The sequence below is a fragment of the Rhodamnia argentea genome, chromosome 1, assembly GCF_020921035.1.
Source record: "Rhodamnia argentea isolate NSW1041297 chromosome 1, ASM2092103v1, whole genome shotgun sequence".
Lineage (NCBI taxonomy): Eukaryota > Viridiplantae > Streptophyta > Magnoliopsida > Myrtales > Myrtaceae > Rhodamnia > Rhodamnia argentea.
This window is the reverse complement of record NC_063150.1, coordinates 20,841,424-20,854,238: the sequence shown is the minus strand read 5'-3', so window position 1 is coordinate 20,854,238 and position 12,815 is coordinate 20,841,424. Positions and strand designations below refer to the sequence as shown.

Genomic DNA, 12,815 nt, shown 5'->3' with positions numbered 1-12,815 from the left:
CATCCGGTGACCCAATCTTTCTTTTGATGCATCCCAGCATATTGGCAATTTCGACTCCACCAAGTTGTTCATCTTCATGGTCCTTCCAATCTTTACCGAACATCATAGTTCTAGACTTGTTCACCATCACCAGGTCCATCCACTGTTCACTTGATCTTTGCGGCTCCAAGCTATCACGAACATCCTCATTCTTCTCGGTTTATTCACCTTGATCAAGGTCCTTCCATATGTTCACCTTATCTGAAGATCCTTTCAACTTGTAGACATCTTTATCACCCAATATTTTGTTCACCTTAGAGATCGGTAGAGCACTCCAAACATTGGCAGAGTAGATCTTTGTCCGAGGAAGCTCTGGTGCTCTTTATCTCATCATCTGCATTTCGGCTTGTGCATATATTTACCGATACACTCGGTAAGTGTACACATTAGTAGCTTTTGATTGTTTTTGTTATCATCAAAACAAGATTAGGAATTTTTCAATAATCACTACATTGGTGACATTCCCAACAAAGATAAATGTAGCATGAATGTACTGGTTTGAGATTTTTTGTGACTCAAAAATTAGTTTGGGGTAAATGTAGCATAGGTGTACCTTTTGGGAGTATTGTGACACAAATTAGTTCTGGGTAAATATGACACATGTGTATCGGTTTGTAATTTTTTGTGGTATTATCCCTTACTTATCCGATATATAAATAAAGCTAGAATAATTGCTAATTTGTAGAACAGGAAACATTAGTACAATTTTTACCGGTAGAAGTTTAGAAAAGCTAGTAATATTAAGGTTATTTAGAAACCAACTCAATCAATTGCGTAAAGCTTTTTATTGTCTATTTGATAAAGTTGTCTTCGGTGTACTTACACCATCATTTGTTTGCGTAAGGTGTTATATTAAATTGGTTGGATGGAATTTAATAATATCGACGTGGATGACTTTTTTTTTCCTTTGGCAGACCTCAATTACGCTGCCAACCCATCACCCAACCTAAAGATCTTATAGAACATATTATTATTATCATAAGTATTATTATTAGGAAATATTTTTCAAATCGTTGATTTTTTGAAAAAACCAACTTTCCTCAAAGTATTCGACCAAAAAAAATTCCCTTAGAGTATCACATTGCTTAAGTTAACCATGGACCATATTTTTTGTAGAGAGCGATAATGAGGGCCGCATTCTTGCCTTAGATCTATGGCAAGGTCTTGGAACCTTCAATGGCAAGCGTCGTGGCAAGGCTACAACCTCACTTGTCTTGGCTTGGTGATTGCCAAGACACTCTTCATGTCTTTGCTCTTACTTAGCACCGATGGCATCACCAGTAGGCCCTCTACAATAAATTGAGCTAGGTGAGGGAAGCCATCACCTAGTTGGTGCCTGGGTAGCGACGTCTCGGTCGCTGCTATTGGCCACCACTGTTGCTGTAGCTTCCCCATCACCTTTTTCATCTACATTTTTTGGGTGAACACTTTATCTCTTTTTTTATATTTCTTTTTTTCTTCAGATTTTTAATCTCTAAAAATTTTAAAAGAAAAAATATTTGTTAGAATATTTAATGCTATCTATGATTACTCGTGGGATGAGATGTCATCGTCTAATGACAATTTAACACTACGTTAGTTGGTGAACCTAATTGAACATTTTATAATAGTTAAACGATTTCCTATGCCGTCCACATTGTCAAATGGTAGAATGTGACAGATATGGAATCTAGACTCAGGAAGGCGGATGGACCACAAAGGATGCATCGAAGGCGTTGCAAAGTTACATACAAAATGCACATGGTGGGGCCATAATTGGCCAACTTGACACCCAAAAGCATAAAAGCTTCGTAAAAGACGGAATAAGAAAAACTGTAGCGAGAAAAAGACCGAGCAACGACTTCATGAGATTGATCGACCATTGTTGGTTCTATGTGGACATGGTTTCACGTGTCTCCCACTCCACACATCCAACTGCCCTTATCTTATTCTATTCGTACCCGACATTTTGTCCTGATAATTTCACCCACTTGGAAGGTAAAAGGTCAATGAGAGGTTTGGCGACTGCAAAGGAAGGTGTTTTCAATATGGATTTGGGTAATGGAGATGGGGATGCAACCGCTAGCGAACTCCTCCAAGCTGAAGCGCATGTATGGAATCACGTATGTAGCTTCATCAACTCAATGTGCTTAAAGTGTGCCATTCAATTAGGCATACCTGACATAATCCACGACCATGGCCGACCCATGACCCTCCTCGAACTCGTCTCTGTTCTCAATATCCAACCAAACAAAGCTCACTGTATCCAACGCCTCATGCGCATCCTCGTCCACTCCGGCTTCTTTGAACTACGGGACCTCAAAGAAGAGGATCGCCAAACTGGGTATGCGCTCACCGGCGCGTCTCGGCTCCTTGTGAAGAGCAATCCCTTAAGCGTGGCTCCCTTCGCGCTCCTCACGCTCGAACCTTTCTCCATGGAGCCGTGGCAGTATCTGAGCGCGTGGTTGGGGGGTGGAGAAGATGTCGCCCCATCAACGATCGAGATGGCGCATGGCGTACCCGCGTGGGAGCTCTCGAGGCGCGATCCCAAGGTCAGCGTCTTGTTCAACGAGGCGATGGCGAGCGACTCGAGATTGATAGCAAAGGTGGTGGTGGATACATGCGGGGGAGTGTTCGAGGGGTTGAGCTCGGTGGTCGACGTGGGAGGTGGGTCGGGGACGATGGGTAAGGCAATCGCGGCTGCGTTCCCGCACTTGGAGTGCACGGTGTTCGATCAGCCACACGTGGTGGATGGTTTGGTCGGAAGTGAGAGGTTGAAGTTTGTTGGAGGCGACATGTTTGTGGAGATTCCCCCTGCGGATGCGATCTTTCTCAAGGTAAGTACTATGCCTCTACGTTTTATCTCAAATGATATAGGTAGTCCATGGCTGCAATTCAAATCTACTTACTGGACCAGTTTGATTTTTATTTGGAGTATGAAAAAAGTTTTCCTTTTTCCAATCTGCCGTGGAGAAAAAAAGTCTCCATTTCTTTGGTCCAATACATTTTTTTTAGTGTAATGCTAGTATTGTTTTAGATTGCTTTTTATGTCTCTTTTTGAAATACGAACCAACTCTTCTATACTTAATAAACCGGTGTTAGGTACGCATAAAGTCTTAATTATATGTTGATAATGGCCAGCATATTTAAATGACTACAAGGATTGCGTGTGAAGAAATATTTGGAAAAAATGATTATAGTTAAATTAGTATGTAAGCCCCTTTCATTATAAAAAAAAATAGTATGTAAGGACTTTCGTCCATCTTTTGTAATAAAAATTCAATTCTGGTGTAAGGAAATGTAAAAGATTTATGGTTTTCTTTACAATCATTTTAAATACGAAATTAACATAGTAAAAATCTATCGATTACTTGTCAATCATCTAAGTTGTCAATAACTAGAGTTTGTCCATATTGTTATGTGTCGTCCGAATTCATGTATGTGTTCTTCTTGAAACGTTTTTGCAAAAACTTTAGTTTATAGTGGCCATTGAATTTGCTTAGTCAATAGTATAGATGAATACAACTAAACGTGGTTAGACTTTTTCAGGGAAAATTGTCCAATCAGTCATGAATCTATTATATGGATACTAGTGTCCTAAACTTTCAAATTTTTCTAATTCAGTCCTAAATCTTTGCTCGAAATTCCAATATAATCCTTTCTGCCAATTTTCACCAGAAATTACTAATGTCGTGGGGTGTCACGCAGGATGGTCCATTAGATCGCCACATCAGTGATATTGGCAAAACCAAAAGGACTACATTGATATTTCGCTTAAAGATTTAGGCTTAAATTGAAAAAATTAAAAAACTTTATGAATGAATGACATATGTACAATAGATTTATAGCTGATTTATACTTTTTTCGATTTTTTCATGTCCTGAATGTATCTATGAGCAACTCTCACATGAAGTATAATCGCATTGGAAGTCCATCTGGCAAATGACATGGACAATACTCCATTTTAAGGAAAATCTAGGTAACCTGCGTAAATAAGTGAAAAAGAGAAATTCTTTATATGGACAATATTTTGTTTCTACATTACCATTACAATAAGAACCTTAACCTCCAACTAGTTGACTAAAACTCATGCGAATACAGTGGATATTGCACAATTGGAGTGACGAAAAATGCATCGAGATACTGAAGCAATGCAAAGAAGCGGTGTCGAGTCGAGGCAAGGTTGGAAAAGTGATTATGATAGATATGGTTGTAGGGAATCAAACAGAAGATCACAGATCCATCGAAACGCAACTCTTCTTTGACCTGTCGATGATGCTTACCTTCAATGGAAAAGAAAGGGATGAAAAGGAATGGGAAAAGCTGTTTGTTGGTGCTGGCTTTGGTGCTTACAAGATTGTCACTCATTTGGGCCTTCGATCCCTTATTGAGATTTATCCTTGATTGTAATCCTGCGCATGTGGTTTGCTTGGTTAATCCTTGTTCTACATTTGGTATTGGTTGACGATGGATTTGTATTGGAACTTACATTGATGTTATAATTTTGGTCTACGCACTTTATTGAAAATCGACTGACACTTTCAAGTTGGGTCCCTCTATCTCTTCATTTGATGACCGTACCATGGTGAGCTTTCTCAACTTGGAACAATTCTGCATGGCGTGCTTTCGCAGCCCGAGGCGTTTTTTTTTTTTTTTCATTTTATGAAAAAAAAAATCAAAATTTCAAACAAATTAAATACATAAATATTGCATATCAATCACACACGAGATAAAATTGAGAGAGCGAGGAAGGGGGGGGTTTAAGCAATTAATGATACTTCAAATTTGTTGTGTGACCCAAGGTTTGTATGTATTCATGCACACTAACATAGATGAGTCAAATTTCATTTTGTTTGTGTTATGGTGATGCTACTCTCCCTTATGATAACTTATTTTGTTTTATGGGTGAAGGGTCCTCTCTTTTGGGAAAGATTTGTAATTGTGCATGAATCAGAAATTTGTAAGCAGCAATAGATAAATAATAAAGAAAAGGTTAAAAAACAACCGTAAACAGGTTTTGGTGATGTATGTCCGTCGCAAGAACTCAACAAGACATTGACAAAAGTATAGTACATCCCTTTAGCGATTGTTCTGGGAACATCTGCCGATCGTCTTTGTCCGTCATGACCCTTTTTTTTTGGTCTTTTCCAATATCTTCATGTAGTGACTGAGTCAATAGTATATAAACATTGGAATTGCACCTTTTTTGTCCATGTTAAGCTCTTGGAGCTGTAAATGTAGCAGGAAGAGAAAATGTGATAACATTTCTTGAATTATACTACTGAAGTTAGTGTTTTGGTTTGCATGTATCAAGCCTGTGATTTGAATTGAGAATTCACTCTTTCAACATCTAATGTTGTAATTTTCATTGGTGTTGTGAACGAGTGCATCGAGCAACATGAGGGCTAAGTACCTTTGGGTCATGATTTTGCTGATTTTCGACATTTTGGTATCACTAGTTCAAGGGGGTAAAATGTTGAGATGTCTCTTAACTTTTGATTTCTGACCGTTAGTGTCAAAATACATCCCATATTGCTCGAAATATGCAATAACATCGTACCTCATATGCGTGTACAAGTTTCTAAAAAGGTTACACTTTTGATCCTCGTACTTTTAAGAATGAAATGTTCCATTTTAGTCCGTGTACTTTATTTTAGTTATAAAACTAGTCCTTATATTATTTCTTAATGAAAAGTTCATTTCTTTCATCCCATCTTTATCAGAATTTTTTTTACGAAAATGTCAATTTTGAAACGACTGTTAATTGTGATTCATACGTTTGCATGTGTGCATAATCGGATTGATGACCCCATTAAAATTAATCCCATCCTATGCAATAATAGTACATCCAAGTTTTCAATATAGATCCATATAGAAGCATCTGGAACTATTTTTAGACAAAAAAGAAAGATTATTTTTAAACAATTTAACCACAGCTTTAACTTGTTGTTTATAGCTAAATTATTGACAAAGCTTATCAGAAGCAGTCAAATTACATTACCACCAACATCTCCATATCGATAGTAAAGACTTGCATACAATGGCATTATTCTTAGTAAGACTTTCAAAGAGATTGGGCACTCTTGTAAATGTTCGTTATTTAAGACAGCGCAATGCAGACCATCGTCGTAGGTGCAACAATGGTGACAAATCGAATTTCATTATATAGACGAACTGGATGATGTTGTCATAGATTATATACGGCTTTGAAAGGATGTCAGGGCTATCACAATCTACATGACGAAAATATAAATTGTCGCCCCAAGATTGACATTATAAACTTTTCATAACGAAACCCTGGCGATGAAAATTTACACCCTCGACTCTTTGCAATGAAATTTGAGGAACAACGGTGATGCATTACGCAGGGAAATTACCAAAAGAGTTGTAAACTTATTGCAATTGGGTAAATTCAGTTGTAATTTTTTTTTTTTTTGGCCAATTGAGTCCTAAACATTTTGCATTTATACCAATTTAGTCCATTTAGTCAAGTTTGGTGGGCCAACGCCGACGTTGCATGACAAGCACCGACGTTGATAATTTTTAATAATATTTTATATGTCTTCAAATTATTTATTTATTTATTCTTTTTCTTTTTTTCTTCCCATCCTTCTTCCTTTAGCCAGTTGCCAGTCCTCTACGACTTGCTAGGGTCAAGGGCCAGCGAGGCCCTTGCTAGCCTGTGGTGAAGATCGTGCCCATTGGCCAATGGCCACTGGTGAGGTTGACTACACATCTCTACCCTCTGGCTAGTCTCCAAGGTCTGGCAGTCAGCTAGAGGAAGAAGGAAGGGAAGAAAAAATAAAGAGAAAGAAAAGAAACTTAATTAAAAATTAAAAATTAAAAAAATAATACATTAATAAAAATTGTCAACGTTAGCTTCAGCCGGTCGAAATTGGCCAAATGTACTGAATTGACACAAATACAATAGATTTAGGACTCAATTTACAAAATAAAAGGTTTAGAACTGAATCGACACAAAAGCAATAGGTTTATGATTGTTTTGGTAATTCTCCTTGCATTGCTCTAGCGCCATGGGACATTCCTTTTTTTTTTTGCGTGGTGACGAGGACCGTTGACGCTCGTCTCAAATCTTGTGGCCGCTGAGACGCACTCTGTGTCTCTGCTCTTATCGAGTAATAAAGGCACCGGCGATAGCCCTTCTAGATTCACTTGAGCTAGGTGAGAGACGTCGGCCTCTCGCCAGAGCCTGAGAAGTGACGACTCCGCCGATGCTGCTTCTGCTTCCGCCATTTGTGTAACCCCCCGTTCGTCTTCTTCTTCTACCTTTTTTCGGCTGAACCCTTTATCTCATTTTTGGCTTTTTCCTTTTTGTAAGATTTTATCCTCAAAATTTGGAAATAGATTTGTTGGTTTTTTAAAGCCATGTAGGATGCCACGTGGGATAATTTGTCAGCATTTAACGGCAATCTAGCGCTATGTCAGCATTTCATTTACCTTTTGACAAAAGGATTAAATTGAAAAAAAAAAATTATCCATTAGGGAAGAAAGTTGAGCAACTTGATTGAATACTTTCAATACTTGAAGACCGTTAATTCCTTTTATCCATATTTATCGGACACACCTGCAATTCCACATTGTTGAATGGTGGAATGTGAGATGCGTCGGAGGAATTGCAAAGTACATTAGACGATGCACATTGTGGCTCCATAATGACGAGCAACAACATGACATAATTAACCAACAAGATCGACCATTATTGGATGGGAAATCGTTTGGTTTGGTTTTGAGGAAATGTGTCTAGAAAAAGACAAAGCCCTTTTAAGCCCGAAAGGGTTTTTCAAATCCAAGTAGTATTTGGTAAATTATTATTTGCAAGTGCATTGAGAAACAACTTTAACTTAAATAATTTTTGGCAAAATTACACTTCAAAAAGCATTTTTATTTTAAAAAAACTCAAAACCTACAAGGACTCGGCGCCGGGCAGGACACCAAAGAGCCTCCTCAATACTCCAGCAAGGCTAAATCCGGCTACTGGGGAGCTAGATCTAACACCAAAAATCTCGCCTAGGGTCGTGATCCCATGCGACACGGCCTCGGTTGAGACGCGAGCTAGGTCGCGCCAACCTATGTAGCTATCGCCTCGATTCGCTCGGCCCAGGCAACGGTCGCTTCGGGACGTGCGACCCCAAGTTAGATTGGCACCATATTTGGCTCATTGGTAACCACATTCAGCAGTCTTGCCAAATGCTCACCGGTGACGTCACGTTAGGTAGGGACATTTTCGAAATTATGAAAGTTGAGTGAGGGCAAAGTTGGAAGAAAATAAATTGTATTTGCATTCCGAAAAATGCATCATTCAAAAGTATCTCAGACCTCCCTTAGGCTAAAGGCCTTTAGGGTGGGTTTGATTCAGCATTTCCAAGGGGCTTTTAGCTCCCAAAGCCTATTTGGAGAATGTTGAAGCATTTGGTTCGATTTTAAGTCGACATTTGACTAAATGTCGGCCTTCGGAAAGCTAAAGCCCAATGCCGATAGGAACCAGAATTGGACTTTCAGCATTTGGCCACATGCTAAGAGATTTTTTTTCCTTTCAAAACTATTCTCATCAATTCCCTATGTTTTCTATTTTGCCCCTCTTTTTGACTGTTCATCTTCTTAGTTGGTCCGGCAATGGGTAATTTTTTAATTAAAAATTAAAAAATTACATTCAAAGCCCTTTTGGAAAGTTGTTTTTACCAAATACCATTCAATCCAAAGCTCATTTTCAAATGAGATTTTACCAAACGCAATTAACATTTTTTTAAACCTCTTTTGGTTGAAGCCAGTTGCATTTCCTCAAAGCTCATTTTAAATGCTGAGTCAAACATACCCTTAGAGAGCTTTGGGGATTCAAGTGCATATCCCAAAGTTCCCCAAAAATTTTGTCAAACGCCATTTGCATTTGTTCAAAAGACTTTGGGGACCCAAATGGCTTTGGCAATGATGAATCAACGCACCCTAAGTAACAATAACTAGCAGTGGCATGTAGGCCACATGATGTCATTGATGAAAAGGCAACTGGTGTTTTGTTGTCATTATGATCAAACGTTTCCTTCCCTCATCCACCGTTACTTCTAATAGTGACCGTGACGGTTATACTAGCATTGTCCGACAAATATGTTGTGCGACGACTACAGTGGAAGGTGTTTCCGACATGAGTTTGGGTAATGGAGAGGGGGATGCGACTGCTAGCGAGCTCCTCCGATCTCAAGCCCACATATGGAACCACACATATAGCTTCATCAACTCAATGTGCCTAAAGTTTGCCATTGAACTAGACATACCTGACCTAATCCATCGCCATGGCCAACCCATGACCCTCCTTGAACTCGTCTCCATGCTCCATATTCAACCCACCAAAGCTCACTGCATCCATCGCCTCATGCGCATCCTCGTTCACTCCGGCTTCTTCGAACTACGGGACCTTGATGAAGCAGGTGGCCAAACTGGGTATGCGCTCACCTGTGCATCCCGGCTCCTCGTAAAGCACAATCCTTTGAGTGTAGCGCCCTATGCACTTTTCGCACTCGAACCTATCTCGATGGACCTGTGGCAGAATCTGAGCGCGTGGTTGAGGGACGGAGAAGGTGTCCATCCATCAACATTCGAGATGGCGCATGGCGTTGCTGCATGGGAGTTTGGTCGGCGCAATCCTGAGGCCAACAGCTTGTTCGACGAGGCTATGGCGAGCGACTCGTGTCTAATAGCGAAGGTGGTGGTGGATACATGTGGGGGAGTGTTCGAGGGGCTGAGCTCAGTGGTCGACGTTGGAGGTGGGACTGGGACGATGGGCAAGGCCATCACGGAGGCGTTCCCGCACTTGGAGTGCATGGTGTTCGATCAGCCACACGTGGTGGAAGGTTCGGTCGGAAGTGAGAGGTTGAAGTTTGTCGGAGGCGACATGTTTGTGGAGATTCCCCCTGCGGATGCAATCTTTCTCAAGGTAAGTACTATGCCGCTATGTTGTATCTCAAATGATATAGGCGGTCCATGGTTGCAGTTCAAATCTACTTACCGAATAACTTGATTTTTACAATGCACATAACTTGTCTATGAGTAGAGTTTTTCCCTTCTCCATTCTGCCGGGGAGAAAAAGAGTCTCCTTTTCTGTGGTCCGAAAGAATTTTCGTAGCGCAAGGCCAGTCTTCTTTTGGATTGCTTTAGACGTATACCGACTCTTTTACGAGAAAATATTAGGTGCAACTGTGATGCCCTGTCATCTATGCACTAGCCACTTAGTGGGCGACAAGTGGCATTGTCGGGCACACCATCAAAAAATTGGAAAGTCTATCTCCCTCCCTGCCGGTTCAGTCGGGTCTCTCACCTTCTCTCTCTGCAACTTCATGGAACCATCAATCTCTCGAGCTCCACCGCCGTCCCTCCCTCCCCGACACCAAAACCCCTGCCGCGATGGCCACAAGAAAAATCAGACACAGGGACTTCCTCCTCCACCTCGCGGCCTACCTCGCCAAGCGAGCCGACGTTGACAAGGCCCTCAAGATGTCCATGTACGCCACGAAGATCATCCTCTCCTCCTCCCTCCTGCCCGAAACCCTACCCCTCCATGGGCGCCTCAAGAGTTTCGAGTCCACCATTGGCCTAAGCCGGAAGACCTTCCGGCTTGGCAAGTTCGGCCAGGTCCTGAACCTCAGACAGCCTCTTCCTCGACTTCTTCTCCCTCAACTTCCTCAACTTCAACTATTTCTCCTTGCAATTAATCCCCCTCGACATCATGATCTCGATGCTCGACTCGACGCATGCATCATCCTCCTGCAACCTCCTCAAATCCCTAATTTTCAGATTCCTGCTCCCAATGTGCTCGACAAACTCCGCCCACCTGATCTTTGACAGAACACGCAAGCAGCGGCCATGATGAGGCCCGATTACGCCCACCAGACGAAGTAGTATATCCCACGATGAGGGAGAGGATCAGGTCCGAAGAACGTTCACGTTCTGGACAAACTTGCGAGCCGGAAGGCCTTCCAGCTCAAGCCTACACTGGACTTGAAGCTCTTGAGGCGGCCATGGAGGGGTAGGGTTTTGTGCCAGGAGGGAGGAGGAGAAGATGTCTCTGGTTTTACTCGTGGCTGTTGCGGCGCGGTTTTGGTGGTGGGCGGGGAGGGCTCAAGCAGCGGTGGGGCTCAAGAGATCAGTGGTTCCGTGGAGTTACAGAGAGAAGGAATGAGAGATTCGACCGTCGCCCAGTCAGTGGGCTAATGCATAGATAACGTGACATCACAGTTGCACCTAATACTTTCTCACTCTTATACACTATGTAAACTGGTGTTAGGTACGTCAAGATTAATTTATACAGTTAACTAACTAAGAGATGAGACAGTTTAAACAGTATGTTGATTATGGACCTCATATTTACGTGACTAAAAAACAGCACATCGATTGCAATGGAAGAAATTTTTCAAAAAAAAAAAGATTATATTTCATAAAAGACAAATTAGTGTATAAGGATTTTGGTCCGTCTTTTCTAGAATATAGTCATATATAGTAAAAATTTATCGATTACTTCTTAATCATGTCAGTTGTCATGAATTAGATTTTCTCATTTTGTTATATCTCGTCCGAATACGTATACGTGTTCATACAATACTTTTGCAAAAATTTGAGTTTTATTGTGGCCATTGAATTTTCTTAATCAAAAGTACAGATAGAATACAACTAAATTTTGTTAGATTTTTCCATACCAGGAATGTATCTATGAGCAACTCTCACATGAACTATAATCGCATTGGCAGTCCATCTTTATTCCATTTTAGTGCAAATCTTGGTAACCTGCCTAAATGAGTGAAGAAGAGAAACTCTTTCTATGGATATTATTTTGGTTTTACATTACAATTCCAATAAGAACCTTAACCTCCAACCAGTTGACCAAAACTCATGTGAATACAGTGGATATTGCACGACTGGAGTGATGAAAAATGCATGGCGATACTAAAGCGATGCAAAGAAGCGGTGTTGGGTCGAGGCAAGATTGGAAAAGTGATTATGATAGATATAGTAGTAGGGAATCAAACAGAAGATCACAGATCCACCGAAACGCAATTGTTCTTTGACCTGGTGATGATGTTGGCCATTAACGGGAAAGAAAGGGATGAAAAGGAATGGGAAAAGCTGTTTGTTGATGCTGGCTTTAGTGGTTACAAGATTGTTTCTCGCCTGGGCCTTCGATCTCTCATTGAGATTTATCCTTGATTATATTTTTGCTCATTTGATTTGCTTGGTTAATCCTTAATCTACTCTTGCTACTGATTGACCATCGATTGTATTGGAACTTATATCGATGTCATAATTTATTCCACACTTTAATGAATAATTGAGCGACACTTCCAAATTGGGTCCCTCCATCTCTTCGTTCGTTGATCAATCCATGGTGAACTTTCGCAACTCGAAGCATTTCTGTGCGGCGAGCTTTCGCAACCTAGAGCATTTTCACGTTTGGTTTGAGAACGCAACCACAGAAACTTCTTTGCATGTAAGCTTATGCAGCCTCAAGCACTTCATCGACTTGTCAAGCTACCGCAACTCGAAGTCTCCTCATCGACCTGATGAGCTTTCGCAGCCCAGAGTCCTCTTCTTTCCATGATGAGCTTATCGGCTCGAAGCACTTCATTAACTTGGCCAGATTTCGCAACCCAAAGTCTTCTCCTTCACACGACGAGCTTTAGTAGCCCGAAGTGACCCATTTCCGTTAGGTTTGCAAATGCAACCTTGGAATCTTTATCTACTCAGCGAGTTTCAACAGCCCAGGGCATTTAATTTTACTCGTTATTAACAAAAAT

General features: G+C 40.8%; 2 protein-coding genes and 1 long non-coding RNA gene across 3 annotated transcripts in view; 2 read left to right on the top strand and 1 right to left on the bottom strand.

Moving 5' to 3' along the window:
• LOC115750672 overlaps nt 1–4,234 on the bottom strand; it is a 66,276-nt gene extending 62,042 nt beyond the window's left edge. Inside the window, exon 1 of the long non-coding RNA XR_004016512.1 lies at nt 4,118–4,234. This is a non-coding gene — a long non-coding RNA (uncharacterized LOC115750672). The remainder of the gene's footprint in view (nt 1–4,117) is intronic.
• LOC115750668 (trans-resveratrol di-O-methyltransferase-like) lies at nt 2,044–4,422 on the top strand. The gene is made up of 2 exons (XM_030688173.2): nt 2,044–2,855; nt 4,120–4,422. Exons 1-2 carry the CDS (start codon nt 2,067–2,069, stop codon nt 4,420–4,422), a joined length of 1,092 nt encoding a protein of 363 aa, XP_030544033.1. The 5' UTR covers nt 2,044–2,066.
• A 4,753-nt stretch (nt 4,423–9,175) lies between these two features.
• On the top strand, nt 9,176–12,318 carry LOC115750657 (trans-resveratrol di-O-methyltransferase-like). Its single transcript, XM_030688158.1, has 2 exons — nt 9,176–9,964; nt 11,926–12,318. The coding sequence occupies exons 1-2, from the start codon at nt 9,176–9,178 to the stop codon at nt 12,226–12,228; spliced, it is 1,092 nt and encodes a 363-aa protein (XP_030544018.1). The 3' UTR covers nt 12,229–12,318.
• Nucleotides 12,319–12,815: the final 497 nt, after the last annotated feature.